We start from the raw sequence: 23,658 nt of genomic DNA on the forward strand, positions 1-23,658 counted from the left end.
CTTGTTTCCACCCGTATCGTTTTTGCTTTAAATTGCCACGAAAGCTCTGGCAGGAGGAAAAGTAATGACAGTCATGTGACAAGATAATTAAATTCATTTATGAGGGTGAGATAGAGGAAACTCTCAGTCGTCCGGTTGTCAATAACTTGAACTCACACCAACTAAAGTCACGGATGAAATGAAGAGCCAAGAGGACAGGCGGCTTTTTCTCATAGGTCTCACTGAACTATCAGAAATATGACAATGACTTTGTCGTCAAGTTCCCGAAGCGTGGTTGACTGTTGGAGCCTCGGGTGGATCCGCTTCACTATTCCGGTCGGACTGGTTGACAGACGATGACAGTACGCCGCACTCCTTCCTTTTAACATGCACTCCACTTCGACAATGACTGCATGAATGAAACACTGCGTTTTTATGATGATGATTACAACAGGGAGATAAAGCTCCACTGAAAGACACAGTGTAGTTTGACCCACCCAAACCTGTCTACAAGTGTTATAGAGGACGATTCAGATTCATCATGAATACCTTATATAGCCTCATATTTATGACAGTTACGGTCACGTCCTTCAGTGTATTGTCTTACTATGTATGACACACATTTATTATGATAACTATTATTCAAGTAAAATGAAGACAAAATTCAATAAAATGAAAAATGAACATTACATGTTCATATATATATATATATATATATATATATATATATATATATATATATATATTCATGCAATGTTATGTTCATGAATACAAGTGTCATGTCTACAAGTGTTATAGAGGACGATTCAGATTCATCATGAATACCTTATATAGCCTCATATTTATGACAGTTACGGTCACGTCAGTGTATTGTCTTACTATGTATGACACACATTTATTATGATAACTATTATTCAAGTAAAATGAAGACAAAATTCAATAAAATGAAAAATGAACATTACATGTTCATATATATATATATATATATATATATATATATATATATATATATATATATTCATGCAATGTTATGTTCATGAATACAAGTGTCATGTCTACAAGTGTTATAGAGGACGATTCAGATTCATCATGAATACCTTATATAGCCTCATATTTATGACAGTTACGGTCACGTCCTTCAGTGTATTGTCTCACTATGTATGACACACATTTATAATGATAACTATTATTCAAATAAAATGAAGACAAAATTCAATAAAACGTAAAATGAACATAACATGAATTAATACACATATTTAAAAGCATATTCCCGCATTCCGCACCCATTATTACTATTGTTATAATTATGATAGTCATCTTATTCTATGAGCATGAGCAAATCTGATGAATCCCATAACTGCAATAAATGTAATATACATGACTGACTGCAGGAAAATCATCCCCATATTATAAATCATCCCCATATTATATAAATCTTCACCATATGTCACACATTTAATTCAATAACTTTTTTTCCTCCACCAAAAACTGATCCTCCTTATTCTAAAAATACCCTGTGGTTTGGGTTGGAATTATTTGAAGACACAATTGAAACACAACACTTCCCATACGCTCCTCTGAGTGTCAAAAATGTGGGCCAATAATAAATAGTGCTGCGGGAATTCTTCATGTCTGGACATGCCAGTCGCAGCACTTTGATTGACACACACCATCCAGCGTGTTTAGCGGTCATTACGCCACCGCTGACCCACAATGAGCTCCATTTGGCTCCTGCAAGGTGTGAAAAGGCACACTTCTTCCCCCCTGAACTCCCTCGTCTTTGTTGTTGGGATTGATTTAACAGACAGAGGCCATTCACAGAAGGTGTCAGACACACACACACACACCCAGAGAAGGCCTGACACAACCTCTGACCACGCCCCCTTGTAGGCAGACACACTCTCACTAAAGAGCTAGACTTTGCCTGCTGCTCCCTCAGAACAAGTCTGGCTTCAGCAGGAGTCACCACACTCTTGGATTACACTCATCGCAGTCACAGACGGACTATCCACTGAGAGCCTACCGATCCCAGCAGAATGGGGAGCAGCATGTCATGTGTCCCCCAGCACAACTTCAGGTTCTCCAGCAAAAGTTTCATACGAAGGAACAGGTAAGAAACAACCACTCAGGTGTTTACAAGCGTGTTGCTTTCAACTTCATCTGGAAGGAATCACTGCTATTCCCGAGGGGATTGATGAAGGGGGGTCAGGATCATATGGCTTTCTCAGAGTCCTGCCAGCCCAGCACTAGAGTCAATGATCCACTTGCCATTTGCCTCTTCCGTGGACCGTGTGAAAGTAATCCTGCTGCTGTCAATGATTCCACATGGGGATCATTTTAAAGTCCACCCACACGTGGGACCACCTGATGATATCCGAGCAATAGACCTTTCCCGGTCTGACTTTTCACATGAATTTGCAGTTGACACATCTGTTTTAAATAGATAAATATCCTTTGTTTGTCCCACAGTGGTGAAATGTATTGGCTCTTTTTATCTCTGTGGGACTAAACAATATGCCAGGACACGTTAGATGTGGCACATCTCTCTGCTGGATTAGCTTATCTCGGATGGAAAATATTGGGCATTCAACTTTACCAACAGACCATGATATGTAACATCTGCAGCATTTTTCAATGGTCCGTGTGAGACGGCTGGAATAGCTGTAATACAATTAAGGAATTTAGATAACTCATGAACAGTTGAGTCTGGTATGATTTCATGACATATGAAACGCAAGAAATTTAGATTTTTTATTCAAAGCTAAAGACAGTAAAGTACCTGTATTTTCAGCACCCCAATTCACCAACTGCAACTTTTCTGAATCAGGATAAAATGCATGAGTCTTCAAGTGAGGGGTTTATTGAATCTTGTTGATGCAAATGTTGCATTCCAAGTGTGAAAGACTTTATTTCCCGCCACTTTATTTCCAGTATTTTGATCAACATTCCGTCCTGTAACTGAAATGCAACAGCAGGTGTGCCTGTTTGGACCTCTCCCAGTTCTGAGGTCTGAATCAAACAGAATGCGGGTTCACATTCAGTATCGTAAAAAGGTTTGCCCTAGGTTTCCACATCATGCTCATATTGACCCGACTGGGCCACTTGCCTATACCTAAATATATGCCACATCTGATTCTCATCATCCTCTTCTCCTGGCCTGTGTGATGAGTCAGGTTCTAGTTGGGTCACATGTGGTTTGTGGTTTTCAAATAAAAACACAGGAAAGGACATACACACATTCCCACGACTCAAGCCTGAACTGTGATACACCATCCCAACTGGATCGATAGACTGAACAATACATTCAGTGTTTCTGCTTCCTGCGTTCCCCACAAACTCTTTGTGTGGGTGAGTCCGGCCTGGATCAGGTGTTCCTCGCAGAGACAAGCAGTTGAATGCCACGCAAAGACAAAAGGAATGCTAGGTGTGTACATCGACTACCTGTGAATTATCCACATTCCACTTTAGAGCTGACATGCATGGCTATCATATTTGTCCTTTGCGCCACAAAGCCTGTGCACACCAGTGAGATCTGCCGTCATTTCTAATAATGATTAATGGTGGTTGTGGAGGTCCAGATTAGACAGCCGTTGCTTCCCACCGCACACACAAAGACGAGCGTTGTTGCAGCAAGCATGCATGTGCAGATAAGCAGATATAAACTTGTAAAAAACTGTCCCTGAGTCTTATCATTGCAGCAAGGGAGGTTCCTCATCTTGATGTGACACTGATGGATCCAAAACAAAGCAGTACATTGAAGTGCTGTGTCGTCGCTATCAAGGGACACAAGCCCTAATTGTTGCAAACAACCGGCAGTGATGAAGTGACGACAAAGCGTGGAGCGCTGATTCATTTATCAAACATGAGACACAAACCATTACCCGAAACACAAGAGCCCTTATTGGAATAGGAGATGTTCTTTGTTGAGCCTTGTTAACACCACAGAAAATATGATCGTGAAATGAGCTATAAAACGGTTTGTCTGTGTCTCGGCCAGCAGTCGCCTGTTTCGTAAGAAAAACCCACAAGAGGGACAAGAGAAGTCCAACAGTATCATCAACATCCTCTGCACTGTCAGCAAGGTAAGAGAGTCCTTCCCGCACTAGCTCACAAGTCATGTCAAGTAGTAGTGTAACTGGATTCACCACCTAATTCTATTGCAACCTTTATTAAGAACCTGTAATAACAAGTTATAACACCTACTAACCACAAATCCTGGAAACACTGCAGTCAGACTTAACCAAACTCACACTTGGTTGCAGGAAATGAACCCAAAAGATCTGCAGACGATAGAGAACATGAAATGGGACCCCCCATTTCCTTATGACCCGGCCAGTGGGTGGAAGAAGAGCAGCATCAATGTGAAGAACTATGGACGGATGATTCACAGCTCCAAAGTTCGCTTTCGCTTTGCTCACTGCCAGGTAAGAGAATACACGAACACCAAGGCAACGGATACCTCTGAATACCTCAGAGAGTTATGTCGATTCTGCAGTCCTTTGGAATACATGTATGGAATTGAAACTACTGTTGCATGTAGTTTGGAAAAAGTGTAGTTGAATAGTTGGGGACTATAATAAATGAGACTTCACATGCAAACGTAAATAAAGTTTGCTTTCGCTGCAGATCTAGTGAACAATTCCTGCCATGACCATCTGAACATAGCTTTGTTATTCACCCACATTGAAAGTGATTTGTGATCAAGTTGATTCCTTCCGTCCTCTCACACGTCGAGAAATCTTAATTATTTTATGGAGGCTGTTGTAACTAGCCGCTGCTGCAGCTCCTGAGCATGTTGCCTCAAATCAAAGTGCCGCTATCATCTTCTTGCTGGAGAACGTAAATGCCGATAAATATCTTAAAAGTCTCTGAGGAAATGGTCATAGTTGCACAACGTGATCAACTTGCTGTTTCACAAGAACGAGGCAAAAGATTAAAACAATGACCAAGCCTGCGATGACGCATCGATATATAGCAAAAGCTGCGGCAGATGGGAGCAGGAAGTGCCCCGTGAACGCAACAGAAACTCTCGGCTGACGTGGTGGCTGAATGTGAATAACTCAGACACTTTCCCACACAAACAAACCTCCAGACTGCAGCCTGTGTTTGGACACGCTGCAATTGCGAAACATCTCTGGGACAGAAACCTGAGGGTAGATCAAGAGTTCCTCAGATCCCAGGGCCTGATAGGAGTACGGGACGGCTCCATGTGTGATTTTAGAGACTTGTGACACAACAGTTCTGGAAAACAAGGTGAAATGACTGATGAAATGTTCAATGGGATCATAGCCTAACAGGAACAGAATGTATGGTTCCTGGAAGTAGAGTCAAGAAAAAACAGAGCAGCAGTATTTTAGGTTCCTAGATCTACTTGTCCGTCAGTCTGTTAATGAATCTACAATGCTTCTTTACAGGATGTGCATGATTGCTACCTGGATCTCTTCCAGACACACCTACATTATGTATCCAACAACACCACGGGACTAACATACCAGGTGAGGTTTGCACTTGAACTCTGGCATACTTCTTTCATTTACATTAATTCGGTTTTAAAGGACTCCCTGGGGCTTGGTTGCATATTGTCATTCGCACCTTACCAACAGGAGTGTTGGTAAACAGAGAGCATGATCACGTCTCTTCACCTGCCTCGTAAAGTACGAGCAGCCATTAATCATTGCTCTTGTGCGTCTGTCGAGAGCAAACAGCTACGCACCTGTCTAGTGTTAGTCAGAAAGCGAATGACGGAACATGGATAGGAGACATTAAACATCATCATCGGCTGACCCCCGTGTCACTGTGATTAATTTTGGTGGTGACTGTGCTTTTGTTTGAAACTGAGGTGTTTGAAATAGAAAACAACAATTAGAAGTCTTTTATTTTCAGCATGACTGAACTTTCTGCTTTTGTGTGCGTAGGGAACTCTTCCACTAAAAGAACTCACCATCGGCAACCTGCAGCAGAACTGTAACCACAGCCAACCACAAGAGTTTGCCTTCCAAATAAACGGTAAGTTCAAAAGCATTTGTGAAGCTTTTTGGAATGTGGCCATCAGCGGTTTATATCACATCGAAATATCACTTTGGTTCAGTGGAACGGAACATCAAGTGTTGTCAGTTGATTTGCCGGTATAACTAGGAAGAAAGCAGATGGTATTTTCCAACGACAGCAAGTTTCCTATGTTGTCACATTCCAGTGATTCAAAGGTGACGCGACCCTTCTCACCTCTGTGCAACCCCAAGACTAACTAGAGCCGGGCCCCCTTTACCCATCGGTCAGAAGGCCAACCAAGCCTAAAAGACCCCGCTTGTTAGACAACAGGTGCACTTGAGGCCAGCTGTCTGCTCGAAAATCCCAGCTACCGCTCTCAGCCTTGTCACCGCTAAAATCTGCAACACATTCCCAAAAGTCCTCAGGTTAAATCCCGGGAGTAATAGCGCTTTGAACTAAGAATGGACAAAACCAGCCAAGCCTTGATTTATAACCATCTGAATAGCCTTTAGGAGAGATTTGAGACTTCTGGAATCTGCCACAGAAGTAATCTGAGCTGTCAGGTGCTCAACTACAATGACTACATTAAAGTAAACTAGAGACATAAAGCAACGTTATTGTCTGGGACGACACATGGGCATTTTGACCTTGATCCATATCAAATACTCTGCATGTGGACGCCGTTAAACCGTAATTTGTCTTCCGCTTCAGAGAATGTTCTGAGCTGTCGTTTTGCTTTTCGTTTGCATTCTTGAGCTTTTACAATAACACACTGACGCTTCGTGGTGGTTCATTTCCAGGCTCCAGCTCGTCATTTTGTGGTCTTGTTCATGTTTTCCTTCCTCTGTGTGATCTTTTTATTTGCTTTCTACATGGTCAGGAAGCACGCAGAGGGAGTGTGACTAAACTCTTAGTCAAGTGTGAGCTCTGATGCAGACTTTCCCGTTTGGAATCAGTCTTTTTCCTCCTCCGGAGCTTTAAATATGAATCATCTTGCGAAAATACGGGCCTGACGCAGCAGACACCGCTTGACAGGGCAGTTTAACTATTCCCAGAAGCCTCGAGTAGTTTGAATTAACAAAGCTGTGAAAGGACGATAATGAGGTTTGAAGACTTATAAGATGACATGAATGTCTGGACTCTGGGTTTTCCTGGTCATGTGGATACAATTCCAGGAATGTGCTCCAGAGTAGATGACCAAATATTGGATGGAATGATAGAAAAACAGTCACAGGAATCATGCTGGCTGATGATTAAAAATTGTAGTGAGTAAAAGTCAACGACATCATGACATGATTATGAGAATGAGATGAGCCAAAGGTCAAAAACCAATGTATCGATAACATTTCATTTGGTTAAAAAGTGTATCAAGCATATTCAGAGCTTGCGTGTTATTTTAATATTGCTAGTTTTAAAGCTAACAAAGCCTCTAGCAGCCAAGTACAGTGAAAGTAAAACAAATATAAAAGTAGTTCCTTGCATATGAAAAGCAAATCGTACATTAACAAAATGCAAAACTTTGTCTGCTAATATTTACTTGTTCTAGAATGTATGCAACGTGCAGTAATTCAACACATATAGCGAACGGGTCGCATCCTTCCAATGACATATCAGAGAGGATCAGAGTGCTCCTTTCCTGGTCTCTCTCTTTTATGCCATCACAAATGGGAGACAAAGCAACTCTTTCACACCAGGAAAAACCAGCAAAAACTTCATTTCAAGGCTACAAAAGCAGATAAACCAATTCTGAACATGTTGACCTGAAAGTTTTTGCAAGATAGTGGCGAGACAATCACTATTATATAAGCGGTCAATTTATCCCTCGTCCGAATGAAATCCCACAAGGATTTTCCTGACTTTACCATCATAACCATAATGACTGTGATATACAAAATACTGTAAATAAGGTATTGATCTAAGAGAACACCAGATAGCCTGAAGTCTACTCTTCAAGGCATTTGTAAGAAAAGTACTAGCTTGAAAAAAAAAGTATTATCTCTGGAATGTGTGAGTAACAGGGAGAGATTCCAGTGTATTTCATCCCGAATTCAGCTCACTGAGTGAGCCATCAGCGTTGGTGTCCATTCAAAATGAAGCATACAGACACTGTCGCTGACTTCAGAAGTAGAAGTAGTCTCTAAAATGTGTTAACACTTGTTGCTTAATAACTTCCCAACAGTCAAGGTAGCAGACCTGACCTCAATAAATGATTGACCAGCAGGGAGCATTCTGGATTACATAGAGAAGAATTCTCATCATTTTCCTAACCTTTGACCCCCCCTCCTTTTTGTAGGTGTCAGCCTCAACCCCATCATTGTCTACTATTCCACCCAAGAGGAGATGGACTTGTGGTTTTGCCTGCTGAAGGAAAATATTGAGATGAATGGAGGAACAGCAATTGCACCAGAAAACTTCACTAGAGTGAAGGTGAGCGGCCACCTTTTCTATACTGTATTGTAGAAGACTAAGTCTGTATCTCAACAACTCCCACAATAGTCAAGCTGTTACGGAACATTGTTCCGGCATGTCCTTTTGGCCAAGGCTGTTTGTGCACACAAACAAAATAAACCAACAGGATTATCATAAATGTGTAACGGTAAAGCGCAAACTAGTGGGTCCGATTCAATACAAAAGGATAATAAACTTCTGTTTTAAATAGTCTTATGTTGAGATTCTTTTTAATAACTTGCATCAGGTGTGTGTGAACTTCACTGTCACACCCTTAAATGTTGGGCCTGATGTGAACTCATGTTGGGTCATCCTGTAATCCACCTGGATTATTAACACCTGACATGTTTGTGATCACAAAGTCATGCTGAGTCAAGTAGGTCATTTTGCCCAAGGGCTGGATACAAGGGAGTGTCCTTGACCGCACCACAACTAACCACAACCGCACGCGGTGGATGAAACCTGTCATGCTTCTTTGAAGCAAGGTTTAACAGAAAATGTTTAATCCTCAATGATGTGAGAATAACAAACAAGGGAGCAAACAAGAGCACAGCCGCCTCATTGTTGATCTTCTGATGAGTCCTGTTTGACTTGTGTTATCCTCTGTGTACCTTCTGCAGGTAAACCAACAGAGGAGTCCTGAGGGCCGAGAGGAGCTGAGGAATTCTATCAACAGGGAGCCCATCTATGAGTGGGAAGGATCTCAACGTGACAGTTTGGGCCCCATCTCCTATGTGACTAAAGTTCGCCTGCAACATCTGCCCTGTCAGGTACGAAGCCACCGATCTCACACTCATTCTGAAGGTCCACTGTCAGGTGGAGAAATATTCAGTTGAAGATCAGTCATGATGTGCACTTGGGACAATTTGAATAAGAGACACTTTTTGAATTATGAGAGATGATATCGCGTCAGCAGTTTGATGATAAGAAGCAAGTTCAATTCCCACCCAGACGTTTCTGTTTGGCCTTCTCGTCTTCTTTATTTGGGTTTGTCTGGCAGCCCAGAAGCTTAAAGGATAAGGAGAAGACGGTGTCGATAAAATATCTTAAAATATACGACAAAGGAGGAAATCTGTGTTTACATGACTTAAACTAAGTCTTGCAGTTCAGAAGCAAATCAATTTCTTGAGGGTGGTCCATACTGTCAGATGAAAGAAGGAACAATAAAGGCAAGACATACCGAAACAGATACAGAACTTCTCCTTTCATTCATCCATACAGAGTGAATCAGTCATAAGATCGTAAGAAATTACATCAGCTAAAATCAGTAGTAAAAATAAAACTTCAATTGAATTCATCATATAAATGATTTACTGATCTGTCTCAAAACATGGAACTTGATTCAAATAATGAAAACAACTCAGCGGTTACCTTTTCGTATTTCCACACCATGTTATACAAGATTAGATCCACATTACCCAATCTGTCAACACAAGTCTGGTCCACTCATGCTGTTTTCTTTTCTTTTTTTTTTAATATGAGTCTTAAGTATTGTCAGTCAAAGCTGTATTAACAGAAACAATTGCCCCGAAAAGAAAAACACTGAGGTTGCATCAGCAATAATTTGCTGACTGGGTATTTTTCATTAACCCTTTGTGGGTCACACAAGCCTTGGCATTGAAATGAGTGTGATTTAGGGCTGTGTGTGTGAGAGGTATTTGCTAGGCAAATGCGGTGACTCAATTCACCTCACAGCTGGAATGTCAGCTGTCTCTACAGACCCGCCCTTGAAGTGGGAGAGGGAACATGAACTGTAAGGTGCACCTTAAAAGGTCCCGCTGACTGAGTGGATTGCAGATCCCGATGCCGCTAGAGGTTTCAAGTCATAGTTTAGTTTTAATGTTAGAGGAAAATAAACAGCAGTGCGTTAACTCTACAGTGGCTAAATTGTTATTCCACTTTTGTCACTACAGGAACAGAGTGACAGGCTGCTGGTCATGTACCCATCGACCCTCATCATCCTCTCTGAGGAGAATGACGGCTTATTCTACAAGGTACGGTGGATCTCAGTGAACCTCGATCCTGCTGAGTGAATCACGTCCTGCTGTCTGTGTATCTAACCTGTGATAATAAAATCTGATTTCAGGGAAAACTTCCTCTCAACATGATCACAGTCACCACGCCCTGCCAGGATGTCAAGCCCAACACCTTTATGATCGAAGGTAAACACAGTCCTTATGCTCGACTTGCATGCTGAGTCACATTTCACGGTACATGTTTCTGCATTTTTAGTCTTCTCTCTATGAATGTGCCAGTGTCACTCTGTCTCATGAATGAGCTCGTCTGATCCTCACTGAATAGCAAACTGACCGAAGCACATTCCAGTGAGGGACTGAACCGAATAACAAGCTTTGTATCCCGCACCCTCTTCACAGGGAAGCTGATCAACCCCATCGTTGTGTCCTGTCTGGACCGAGCAGAGTTCTGTGACTGGATCCAGCAATTCAAAGCTGCTGACGTGCCAGTTCTCAGCCCCCCTCCTCCAGTCTATGACATCATCTACACCCCGACACACAGAGAGGTGAGTCGTGCCTTTAAACAACAAATTATTCAGTGATGACGCATGACTATCAATGAGAACTGAATGAGGGAATAAAAGAGGCCGTAAAACAGACAAGCCTTTTTAAAATAAACAGGAACCAGAAGGATCACATGGTCCAAGACAAATATATTTCGACATGTAAATCAAATAATAATTTCTTTGATTATATTTGTCAGAACTGCCTCATCTTTTTTTACCTTTTCCACAGTAACATGCAAGCTCTCAACATGACAACACTATAAATCACATTAGCTTCTCGACTCCCGCTGGTTGCTACTGCCTTTCATTTGGGTTCTATCTGAATTTCTGCTGTTTTTCAATCTCCTCAGACGCCACAGTTTGAAAGGTGGAGTGGAAACAGTCAGGGGCGCCCCGACTCCCTGAAACACACTGGACGAGGATCCCACACTCAGCAGATGTCCATCCCAGAGGACAACCCGCTCTCCCCCGGATACTCTGAGCCGCTCTGTGTAAGTTCCAGTCAGAAAGTCTCATGGTTAAAAGGAAAAACATGTTGTAGGAGTAGATATTAGATAATTATTAAGCATGGTTTCTGCCTTTTTCCAACTTCAAAGTTTGTTTTATCAACCTCAAACACACCAGCAGCCTTCAGGAACTAGATAAGGTTGTCTGCATTAAGATACAGCTGTGGACCTCAATGCTACACTGCAGAATATGAATCAGCTGGGACATGTTTGCGATTTTTTAACTGCATGGATTAGTCGTGTAAGTCACTTATAAGTTCTAACAGTATTCAGTTGTCACAAATTACAGCACGAATACATGTGTCAGCAAGTCCAAAACAAATCTTTAACTGTGCTCAAGAATGCAAACTCTGACGCCTGGCTTTTGTCATCTCTACAGTACTCCAGCCGTCCTGCTTCTGTTGAAACTGCTCGTCTGGGCAGCAGGAATAACAGCGTCTCCTCACACAGCAAACCTGAGCGCGAGCTACGCCCTTCATCCCTCCGCTACTCCTCCCCTCAGCGTAGCTCATGCCAGCAGACGACAGAGAGCTTGCCGGCGTCACAGCTCTACAGCACCCCCTATAGCGGTCTGCATCGGCTTGAGAAGACCCCACTCATCAAGGTGATAAGTCTGTCTGGCGTCAAGCTTGTAATGTTCCCCAAGGTAGTAACTGAAATAGATACTGAGGAAGAGAGGGATCAGGGTGTATGCATGTGGTCAAATGGGATAATGTGTTCAGAGTGCAGTGCAGTGGACGTGTAAATGATGAGTGAGCAAATGTTTTTGTCTGAAGGGAATAGGATGATTCTAATCTCTGACTGTGTTTCCTCATCAGTCCAACAGCTGGAGCACCCCTCCGACATCACTGGGCTACTGTCCAAACCCCCCACAGCGCCACTCAGACATGTGCGCCCCCAGACAGCCCTTGTCGCCGTTGTACGACGAGCCCTGCAGCCCTGAAATCTACTCCCTGGATGAGATCCAGCCAATGGTAAGTGGGTCAGAGATACTGGATCGAGTGGTTCCATTTTCACCTGCGCAGCTGGTCAGATATCAAAACCATGCGATTAGAGGAAAATACAAAACATGTGGTGATGACAAGGGGCAGACACTCAGATTTACGTCTGACAGCTTTAATATTGATCAGTGAGTCCTGGATCATGATAACAGCGATGGAATATACTCCAATAACCACATGTAAGGAAACCATAAAAATTGAACACCTAGAAGTTTGAAGATGTTATGAACACGTTTGGTTACATAAATTAAATTTTCACAATTACGATTGGTGTGTGCCGTCTGTTTAGTCACAGTAGCTGATAAAACAGGAGGTGCTACATATTTCATAAAGCATAGTCCATTGTCTTCAACTGTCCAGGTTGCCAAACCCTCACACAAATCCTTTTGTTTCCTCAAGCAGGAGGCCTGGCGGCAGCAGCCTCTGCATGACCAACAACTCCTTCCCTCCTCTTTCCAACTCTGCACGCCACCAATGGGTCGCCGCTGCAGAAGGAGCCTCGTCCTGACCAATGGCAGAGGTCAAGCACTGAGCCTTGAGATGGACCCGCAAATGCAAGCGGAGCAGCGAGCAGAGGCCGTGTCCAGGCTAAAGCTGCTCCCCACACCCGCAAAGATGCAAGAGCAGGTGAGAAACACCACCACACACCTCTCCCAAGACACTCCGCTGTCTGGAATGTGGTAGAACGAGGCGCAACCGTCGAACTCGGCATGATAGCAGCACGTGTTTATATATTTGTTCTGCAGGTGATTTGGGGGAATGAAACAGACACAGCTGTTGATCACAGGAAGTAACTGGGTTCTGTTTTCACATCTGTTCACAGATTCACCTCCAGCCCAGCTTCAGTATGAGCCATTCTCAGATGTCGTACGATTACTCACCAGGTACATGTTCAAAAATATTACTTCTGTCCTGCGATAGCTAATATAGCAGTCATCTCCCTTCTAGAAATAAAAGACCACAGCACAGTGAGAAAGGACACATTAGTTCAAATGTCAAGATACATTTGTAAATAAATCGGTTAAGACACAACTCCTAACTGTTGGTGTTGGTGTGTATTCAAAACATGTGCACAAAGGTGAAGTCAGCACAGCTAAAGCGACGCCGCCACTGTCTCCCACGGTCCCTCATGAGTGTGAGTTGTGAAAGTTAAAACCACCAGTTGGCTTCCTAAATGCCTTCAAGGATGACAGACATTGCTCCCACTACATTACACCCAAAATTAAACTCATGCATGGAGCATTGATTCAAGTCCTCACCCTGTCAGCAAGCAACTAGAAGGTCAGAGGTCAAGTGATGGAATTGCAACGGCTCTGTAGAGAAGTAAACAGACTCTTCACTGTATTTTCCGACGAATCTTTCATTGAGGTTCCAAATGGAGGCGTAGATTACACATCTTAATGTAAGAGACAAAGGTAGTACCTATTGTTATAATAGGCACTATCAGTCAGAATAGTGGCTGTGTCTATCGCAGAACTCATTCAAGCAAGAGTAGTGGAGGTAGAAACAGAAGTAGTAATGGTTCTTGAAAATATAAACTGCAGCAGTTGTTGGAAAAGTGATCACCATTTTAGAAGAACTCATAGTAGCCACAGAACTAGTTCCAGTAGCACAAACAGGAGTGGTATATGCTTCGCAGCCGACAGTAAATGTAAAGGCTGCAGTAACTGTAGTAGCAGGGAAAGTAATACACTTGGTTATAACAGTCATAGCAGTAATGTGAACGAAAAATAATTATTTGTGACAGCACTGACAAACAGTTAAGTAGTGACTGACAATATCAAGTAAAGCGAGAGAGTAACACAGATTCCCAAAATTTCAAATGTCAAACAGCTAAACTAACTAAAAATAACACTGGTCATGGATGCTTTGAAACTGATACTCATCATAACAACCTCCCTCTTCCTCCTGCAGGTCCTCATTCATACCTCCAGCCCACAGAACCAGATGACCAGGAAGTAGACTATGACAACATTTGGGAGTATGACTGTGATAGTGGAATGATTCAGCCGGCGTCTGGAATTTCAGCACACTGGTCCGGATTAAACTTTGGGGCCAGAGGCCTTACCGCCATGGCAACGCAGCAGAGATGGTCATAAAACACAACAATGGCCCGGCACTCGTCTGGACATCTGCAAACAGCAGATCGCTATCAGTCGGACTGGTATAAGCTGACGGTACAGGAGGAACCCGCACTGATCTGTGATGCTGAACGTAAAGAAGGCATGCGGAAGAATAACAAGCACCGCTTTGAAGAAATGAACAGGACGTGACCAGAAGTCGGCAACGGCCTGAGTGTCCTGGTTGATATGTAGCATTCAAGATAGCAAAGTGTAAATACCGCTTTATTTAAATTTGTAAAATTTTGTATTTATATTTCAAGTATGCTGACCACTACAGAAGCATTCCGTCACCGAGGGCTTGTTATAGGAGAGGTTGTCTATTTTTGTACATGTTGTATATTCTGTGTGATGCTTCACTCTCAGGCTTCCTGTCAGCCATCTTTACTGCCGAATAATGGTGCGGCTTCATGTCATTTTGAGGTGTTTATTTATATTTAACAATAAAAAAACACTGAAGTGAACCAAAGCAATGTTGTGTATCTACCTAATCCAATCAAAAAGAACTAGAAATCATACGCAGTATTTTAGTTTTGGTTGTGTGAGCAGGAACCACTGCAATGATACAAATGACTTCACAAGTTAACTAAATGGTCATCTCATTTTTTTTGGGTCTCAACAAGTTGTACAGAATGTGGCAAACAAAATGCACCCCGACTAAGCAGCTTCCTCAAATCTAGTTATATCAATAAAAGCATTCACCATAATATCCACTTACAATATTTGAAACCCCCTTGGAATGTAATCTAAGACCAGTCAGCCTCAATGATGCCATGAGAGCAGCCAGGAGTTTCCAATGCTACTTTGCAATTTCACAATAACAAATTTATTACATTTATAAGCTCCATGTAACGAAACATTCCACCAGCAAAATGTGAATGTATGCAACGCGCGTGAGTGTCATGTTAAGATATTTCTATTCTATATTCTAAGGAATGAATTTCACACAAATCATCGAATCTAAATGCATTTGGGTCTTCAGAATACATTATTCTAAAAGCTTTTATTCATAATGGAGAAAACAAAAGCAAAAACATTTTCACCTCATGACATAGATTCCAATTTCCACATATGACATATGTTATCACCTGGTTATTATACCAGATAACACAGTTAAATAATTGTTCTGCAGCTGAACATCCTCCTTGTTCCAACTTTGTTCGGCCTCATTTGGTCATTGGAAAAATCATATTTATCAGTATTACATCACCTCATCAAACATTCTTCCAATCTTCCTTTAACAGAATCACCAAGACCTTCGAAGCACTCAAAAAAAAGACTGCGCTGTTGCTCCAGGTTTGTTTCATATATGGGCTAACGCCGCCCTCTTGTGGTCAACATCTGAAGTGCTTCATTATCAAAAATCTGTATTTCAGGATAAAAACAAATATGTAGAGTATGCATAAACCACTTTTATAAGTAACAAAAATAAAACTGAAAGGTGTCACAGGCTGATAGACTCAGATGATTCTGTGACATGTAACATCTTGTTGGTGTCCCTTGTCTCCACCTTCATGTACTTTCTCAGGTATCTGATGGCTGACAGGGCACTTATGTTTGCCAGGAGAACTGTATGGACAAACAGATGGAGTAGGTTTTCAATAGTTAGTGTGGTTTATGTTCACTAAAGAGCCTCATGAGCACTAAAGAGCCTAATGAGCAACATTATACGCAATAATACATACCAGCCTTCCACGTGTCACCCACTTGTGGGTTTGCAGTTTTAAGCACCCAGGATGCAAAAGCAATACAGATCAGACACATATCTGACTGTCTCAGAGGCAGCAGTGGAGCATCCAGCCCTATGGAGAAAGTGGCAGCGTTACACGCAACACTGGTGATCCATATCGGCATATAAAGCTATCAATAATACAAGTGAAATCTGGTACTGAGATCAGGGGCAACAACCACAGAGAAGTGTCAGACCTCTCATCCTACTGTAAATTCACAGTACAACTTTGTGTGAATAACAGTGATTCAGACGCTAGAATTAATAAAGAAATATTGTTGAATTGTAGTATTACACTGAAAACACTTACTTGGATTTGAAGGCAGTAGCTTCTCATGTCTGAATGGTTTCATGAGCTGACTATTGATTCTGTCCTCCAAGTGAAGGAGGAGTGGATCAGGATGAACAACATGTCCATTTCCTAAAATATTAGGAGGGAAACTCATCCGTTTCCTGGATCTGCCGCTCATGGTTATACTGGACAAGCTTAGCTGCTTCTCAGCTGTGGAGCCTCTCCATCTCAGATTCCTGAATGAAAGTCCAGACCCCCAGAAGAAATTCTGTCTGACGTCGCCGTCTGAGAAAAAATGATCATAAATGTCCGTGGAGGTCTGGGAAGGCTGGTGACTCCATCTGGTAATCACCCTGAACGGTTGACGGATGGACTCGTCCTCCTCCTCACTGGAGGAGTCATCAGAGGAAGATGAGGCAAAGAGACTCTCGTACACTTCCGGGAACTGCATGGTGGAGGGGCGGGAACGGGAGTAGATGGGAACCATCCGAGTGTCATCCGATTTCATCAGTGGAAAGAAGAAATGTTCAGTATCAAACTCAGAGAAGAAAAGATCATACGACTCAGCGAGAGATGTTGCTGCAGTGAAGTTGGTGGTTTCCACCACAGCCTGGCTGGAGATGGGCGGCTTTTTACCAAAGAAATACTGTAAGATGCTGGTCAGAGAGACCTTATAGCTCTCTACACTGGATGAAGTTATCCCTTTAATAGCGTCATCTTGGTTAGATTGGACTCCCCCCCTCACTTCTTCCTGTGTGCCGTGTAAATGCCCTTTCTTATGTGGATCACTCAGAGACTCCAGGGCAGGGAGATTTTGCACACTCACAGCTTTGGACATTTTTTTCGAGCAGTTATGAGAACTTTCTGAAACTACTGGGTCAAAGACGTCCTCTATGGCACTGCTTGGACAGTAAAGACCATTCCCAAGACTCATTGTGATGGGTTCGTCTTCCCATGTTACACTCTTGATGGGGTGAGATTCGACTTCTTGTAGGTCATAATCTTGAGCTGGAGACTTGAATCCATCCTGTTCAACAAAGAGCTCGGATTCACTTCCTTCATGTTCAGGATGATCATGTTGAGCTCCTCTGTTGACCATACGTAAACCAAGAATATCATTTATTGTCAGCTTCTCCATTTCCCTCCAGAACGACGACATGGCAAACACAGTGGGTTTTGAATCTTTAGAGTCACAGTTATATTTAGAGTCTCCTTCCTCATTGTTCAGTCCACCGATTACAGACTCCTGAAGTTGAGGGACAGACACACTCTCTCCTTCCATTTTACAACTTCCTGGCCTCATTGAATCAACGTGGCAGACGGTGGTGGGCGAACTCAACGACACATGTGGATTGTTTGCATCAAACACTGAGTGTTCAGTTTGAAGTCCTTCAGTGTAACAGCATAAAACAGCTAAGGAAGATGTTTCCACATCATCAGGTATGGGATTATCGTTGGTTATATTAACAACAGCAGGTGGAGAGGAACTTTGACTGCGAGTTTCCTTTGGTTCAATCAACTCACGTATTTCTGACAAAACATTGCATTTGCATACAGTCTCTCGAGTCGTTGCTGAAAGATTAACATCTAATATCAGTCCTTCCTCTAACAAGGGGGTGGCCTTTCTAACTGGAGGGCTATCTTGGTCTTTGTTGTGACCGTCTGGCTCAAGTTGCTCAGAGTCTATGTCACACAGTGTGAGTTGCTGGTTGCCAGCATTCGCGACCTTTACAGCCACAACTGACTTTCCAGAGGATAGGTTGTCATTTTGGCCTATATCCAGAAAGGGGACGTGGGTGGGAGTAGTCGCCAAAACGCTGGGGGCTGAAGTCGATGTGTCCACAGTTTCATACTCTGGACAACTCTTCCCGTCAATATTTTCTGTTAAATAGGCAGCTGCAGAATCCAGAGTTTTAGTTGGGTGCACGTTTGTGTGATGGCGTGGTGACTTAAAATCATGTAAATCTTTATTTCCACACAGAGCAGGATGATGACAAATATTCAGTGACCCAGGCTGTGGGGTTATTGGGGCAGGGAGAAGCTTTGCTTCTGGTCTAAATGTATACTGCTCCTCTTCCGAGTCGCTTCGCTTGAAAAAAACTTTCCTATCATCTGGCTCAAAGTTTAGTCGCCGCTTTTTCCTTCTCTTGCGTTTAAATGACGCAGACGGAGACCAATCTTGAGCTTTGATTTGGCTCTCCTCCGAGCTCACATCATCCCTTCTCTTAACTTGAACTATCATTTCATGACTGCTCTGTGAGTCTGGGTTACATGTGTCAGTCAAAGCATTCTCTTGATGGGCACCTTTCAGTTGAGGTGTCATATCCCACTGTGCAGTTGTCTGGCCCACTGGCAGAGGTAAGATCCCGGAATGAGCAGCAGAATTATTCCCAGGAACTGGCAATCCTTGTATGGTGATTTTTTGTTTTGAACCACTCGTCTGCTCCTCCTCTGGGTTTACCTTAGATTGCATTCCTCCAGCCATCCTCTCAAAGAACATGTTAACAGACCGGAGGTGGATGTCCTCCTCACTGTCAGACAAGATGCTCAATCGACTGCCGTGGTGAATTGTAGCCATACTGTCGTCCAGTGGCGTGGCAGCTGCTGTAGGATCCAGGCCATAGGCACACTCAGCTGGGCGAGGTCCTTTTGACCGCCGTGATCCAGAGCTAATGTCACTCAACCCAGAGTCATCTACTCCAGCTAGTGCCGGAGACAGCAGGTTGCACTCCTCACACTCGTTGAAGAAGCATTCCCAGTCGCAGTCAGAGATTTCCACACTGAACTCAAAGTCCTCCATGTTGATATGAAGGGTTCAAGACAACCTACAAGAAGGTAATAAAGCGTAAGCATATAATTGTTGAAATACAGCGATAGCATTTTGTAGTGATAGTGTGCAAACAAGCAAATAAAAACAGGATGAATATCAGCACACTGGACCTGGAGTGGAGGCTAATGCAGAAGTTAGAACCAAACAATAGCCAAAGCTATGGTGAACTAGAAATATTTAAGGCTTCCTTAAGTAGTATCAAACTGCTCTATTCCAGTCATAGGTGCAATGTTACCAAACAAACTGTCTGCTATTGCTTTGTCCTTTCACCAGACTACTTTCCAACAAAGCTCTTTCAAAATAATCTTCATGCAAAACAAAGTACAATTTCATTTCTATCTCACTGTCTGTCTCTCTGACACTTATACTGTGTAGACTATGAGAAATAAACAGAAGACATTAGAAGAGCATTATCTTTGCTGTGTTCTTAACTTAAACTACAGAGCACAAAGTTTTTCAGGAAATGTGAAACACATGATCATGGGCCTTACCTGCTCTGCTTCGCTGTGACTCGACAGCAGGTGAAGATCTGTGCATCTGAAGTCTGTTTCATGGCAGCAGTGAGGATTCTGGAGCATGAGCATGCAGCATGACAAGCCGCATGATCTTACAAATATAGAGCGTCGCTCCTGATCACGTAGTACCCGCGGTGTTCTCAGAGCTGCCATCTCCGACACAGGAATAATATTTCTGAACTTTAAATAGAAGCCGTCACTGGCAGACTCTCCCGAGGAGGATTTTACGCTCAAATATTGTGTTGTTTCATTGCTGAGCGGAGAGGAAAAACCACGGCAGACATCTGCTGCTCTCAGTCAGGCAGTCGTGAATGTGGGTCAGCTGAAGACATTTTAGTGGTGATGTCATATGCATTGATAGTCATGACAAGAGTATGAGCAAGAGGAGAAAACAGAGAGTTGATGTGTAAAATCGCAGAAAGAAAAGGCGTCACTTTGACAGGCATGTCATTTGAGTGTGGTTCAGGGTGTTCCCTCTCCTCAGCAGCACAGATGTGAGAGCCTGCAACCAGTCGGAGTGACTAATCTGTGTTGGGCTTGAGCCTTTGTTTACAGCTATCACAGAAGACAATGTGATTAAGGCTGCCATGATGTCACTAACACTAAAAGATAAGGAAGATAAGGAATCAGCCATGATCTCATTACCCACTGTTAAACTGCCATTAACTGACGCCAAATGTGCCGTAATTGCTGTGAAGCATCAGACTATTGATCGTCCTTTCATTGGACAAGAACCTTTCGCACCATACACATTACTCTAGTTCATTTACTTTATCCAACATTGGAGTTTGGGTTGGCTACTACAGGAGCACCATCAGTGTAAGATTAGGTTTTCATCTTTAAAACTAGACTAAATGCCTCAACCGCTCAAGACTTAGATGGCCAGTTCATATGGAGCATCAGGTTCTATAAATTGAATTGACCGATAGACTTATCTACAAAATTAGGATTTTAAAAGGCAAATATAAACACAACATTTCAAAATGAACCAAACATAAACTCAAGTATGACCCGGTTATTTCGGTTAATCATCAAATTGAGGCTTAAACTTGTGTGGTGTGTTCCCAAGAATTGGTCCCCACCATTATAGCTAGATAAGGCACACACACACACATCAAAAGTTGAAAGGTTTTGAGTATTTATTTTGATGAATCATTGGAAAAAACAAAGCTGTGGCACGGTTGTGTCGTGCGTTTCTTGTTTTAAAAAGCTGCTGCTTAATTTGCATCAATGTTTTACCCCTTGTAAGAATGGACACTATTTTGTCTAAATAGTTTTTGTTGCCATGACAGCACTTTATCAGGAACACAAACCTCTCCATCTGAAACATCTCTCATTGAATTAGAAATATTTTGGTAATGAGTCCTGTGTTTAAGTGACGACAGCAAATGAATGCGCTGTCTATTATGTTGTGAATTAAAATAATAAAATATCAATAAATAAAATATAATCCAGTATTCATTTCTGAAAAATGTGTGATGTAATAAAAACAGAGCTAAAAAAGTGTGACAGGAATTTTAATTTCCAAATGCTTCAACAGACTCTTCAGTCCATTGAAACAAGCGCAACACAAAGTTTTTTTTCAACAGACTCCAGTGAGATCAAGGAGCGATAAAACACAAATTGGATGATGAATTACAATTTGAATGACTCACATCTGTCAGGTTTGTGTTTGCGGGGTCAGGATTTGCATCCCACACTTTCACAGGCTGCTCCTGCGACTTTCTGAGGCCTCATTTTCATCACTATAGATATTTATGAGAAAACAGACCCTCTAATTAGCCAAACCTCTGTGTGCCCAAGAGGGTCCTTCACATTCATCAGCGATGATAAAAGCGGGACAGGCCCGGGCTTGTGTAGCTCCTGCACCTGGGGCGGTGGGCCGTTTTGACACGGGTGGGATTCTGTTTCCATCAACAGGATTAGGCTCTTATGAATCACTTCTTGGACTTAAGATTGGAATCTTTTCAGGCTGTTTCACGGAGGCTAATGTGACAGAGTTTTAGCCTAATTGTTCAGCAGGTCTGGGCCAGCGATTCAACCAAAATGAAACAAAGACCAGCAGAGGGTCACATGATGTTTGACCAGCAAGTGTGTACGCTCGCTCGGGTAACCAAGCAAGCATCACTGCATGGTGGCATCTTTTGTTTCAAACCGCAGGGCAGAGCCTTGATGATAGCAACCGAAAACAGCAACTGCAACCAAAAAGAGATTTTTCTTTGGGTTTTTGTCAGATGTGTTTGGAGGGTACACAGATTCATTGTCAATTTGCAAATGACAAAAAGATTAAAAGGGACTGGGAGAAACCATGTGGGCAAACTGAAACGTTCCACTGCTTCAGCCAGCCGTGAATAAAGCAGAATAACATGAATCAAAAAGGTTGCTAGAATTCATATTTACATCAATCATTCAAACTGCTACATGCAACAACCGCATGACACCGCATCATATTAGTAGTGTACATAGTTGTGTGACAGAACATTGTTCAAAAGCGGAAGGGTTCCAATAACTTCCACTAAGTCTAGAATACCTAACTAAAGCCATTTGTTCAGTTATATTTGCAGAGACATGTTGCTAAAACTAAAGCAGAGTCCACCATTGTATAATTTAAGACTGAAAATACTACATCAGAGTAAAATGCCATCTAAAACTGGGCCGCACCACGTTGTGGTCACCGGCTCCATTTAACAGCTTAAAGTGCTGTGTAGTCGACTGGATTATTCCCACTGCCTGTAGGCATCCAGACAAAGGTGAGATCTGATCAGGTGAGCAAACAAAAGCATGATTGTCTTCACCTCAAATGTCAGTGACAACACAGAAGTATCAGTGTACCTGGCTGTTAGGGGATCACGGATAAATCCATCAAGTGGACTCCAGGTCTGTGCCATCGCAGAGCACTGGAAAGCCAAACTGACCGATAAGTTAAATATTACAGCTGCGGACCATGACAGCAAAGTAAGAAAATCCAAACTGCAGAACTCTTAACCCTTCTGCCAACAACAACAAAAACTGGCAGAATGCAGTACTCAACTTAGACACAAGATGGCGGCAGACAACCATATACAGTATCGATGACCCCCGACTTAAACGTCCCAAAAGTCAATGAGTGACTGGAATACCGTACTTTCGTGGTATGAGAGCACTGCGAAGCACAAGTCTGTTTGAACAGGATAAGTGATGCAATTAATTTACTCATAATGATCGCGGACTTGGAATACAATTTATTTCATTTTTTTAAATATGTATTTTTTACTTGTGTATTTTCTTTGTTATGCAGATGTCTTAAATATGATGCAAGTAATAATTGCGAGGGTGCTGCATTTTTTAATATACAATTAGGTTTCCACAACTACAACTAAAAGGACTGAATTTTTTTGTAATATTAAAAGACAAGTTCAATAGTTCAACTGCAGTTGCTGTTAACAACCTGTTGGAAAGCTATAAAAAAATACTTAAATTTATAATGTTGTCCACACAAGCAAATGACAGCTGCAACTAACACATCCAGGAGTATAGAATTATTATGATCTCAGTGTGTGAAGCACAGCCAAGCATACCAATTGTGAAACGTGACTTGAAGGTGCGACGATCCTCGATTAACACCACTTGGTACATCCTTCTGTCAATATTGATCTTGAGGTGAAACAGTGACAAGACGCTCGGAGCTGTAACCGATTTAAACTTCCATTTACACAAGCAGCTCTTTCAAGTAGCGCCACGTAAACATTC

General features: G+C 42.3%; 3 protein-coding genes across 11 annotated transcripts in view; 1 reads left to right on the forward strand and 2 right to left on the reverse strand.

The window, feature by feature from the left end:
• Nucleotides 1-23,658, reverse strand: part of noc2l (NOC2-like nucleolar associated transcriptional repressor) — a 116,830-nt gene that overhangs the window by 29,097 nt on the left and 64,075 nt on the right. The window lies entirely within an intron of this gene.
• On the forward strand, nt 1,924-15,005 carry plekhn1 (pleckstrin homology domain containing, family N member 1). Of its 3 annotated transcripts, none has more exons than XM_053848472.1 (16): nt 1,924-2,089; nt 3,977-4,061; nt 4,242-4,403; nt 5,394-5,474; nt 5,895-5,985; nt 8,261-8,394; nt 9,036-9,185; nt 10,329-10,409; nt 10,502-10,577; nt 10,791-10,936; nt 11,287-11,427; nt 11,822-12,046; nt 12,261-12,416; nt 12,843-13,070; nt 13,267-13,327; nt 14,358-15,005. In XM_053848472.1, exons 1-16 carry the CDS (start codon nt 2,016-2,018, stop codon nt 14,540-14,542), a joined length of 2,076 nt encoding a protein of 691 aa, XP_053704447.1. In that variant the 5' UTR covers nt 1,924-2,015; the 3' UTR covers nt 14,543-15,005. The 3 variants fall into 3 exon arrangements, with proteins under 3 accessions (XP_053704447.1, XP_053704449.1, XP_053704448.1); XM_053848474.1 differs by having other exon boundaries at nt 3,980-4,061; XM_053848473.1 differs by having other exon boundaries at nt 12,846-13,070; nt 14,358-15,004.
• On the reverse strand, nt 15,164-22,007 carry LOC128749154 (PPARGC1 and ESRR induced regulator, muscle 1). Its single transcript, XM_053848460.1, has 4 exons — nt 19,906-22,007; nt 16,603-19,409; nt 16,249-16,365; nt 15,164-16,132 (listed from the first exon to the last, which is right to left on the reverse strand). Exons 2-4 carry the CDS (start codon nt 19,382-19,384, stop codon nt 16,008-16,010), a joined length of 3,024 nt encoding a protein of 1,007 aa, XP_053704435.1. The 5' UTR covers nt 19,385-19,409; nt 19,906-22,007; the 3' UTR covers nt 15,164-16,007.

Source organism: Synchiropus splendidus, chromosome 18 (assembly GCF_027744825.2).
Source record: "Synchiropus splendidus isolate RoL2022-P1 chromosome 18, RoL_Sspl_1.0, whole genome shotgun sequence".
Taxonomy (NCBI): Eukaryota; Metazoa; Chordata; class Actinopteri; order Syngnathiformes; family Callionymidae; genus Synchiropus; species Synchiropus splendidus.

Bases quoted from the DNA above. Each gene is read 5' to 3' on its own strand.
- LOC128749154 (XM_053848460.1), bottom strand. From the start codon at position 19,384: ATGGAGGACTTTGAGTTCAGTGTGGAAATCTCTGACTGCGACTGGGAA. The intron at 16,366-16,602 runs GTAAGTGTTTTC...CTTTCTCCATAG, and splicing joins GCTACTGCCTTCAAATCCAA to GGCTGGATGCTCCACTGCTG. The intron at 16,133-16,248 runs GTATGTATTATT...TTGTCCATACAG, and splicing joins GGGTGACACGTGGAAGGCTG to TTCTCCTGGCAAACATAAGT.
- plekhn1 (XM_053848472.1), top strand. From the start codon at position 2,016: ATGGGGAGCAGCATGTCATGTGTCCCCCAGCACAACTTCAGGTTCTCC. The intron at 2,090-3,976 runs GTAAGAAACAAC...TGTCTCGGCCAG, and splicing joins AGTTTCATACGAAGGAACAG to CAGTCGCCTGTTTCGTAAGA. The intron at 5,475-5,894 runs GTGAGGTTTGCA...TTGTGTGCGTAG, and splicing joins CCACGGGACTAACATACCAG to GGAACTCTTCCACTAAAAGA.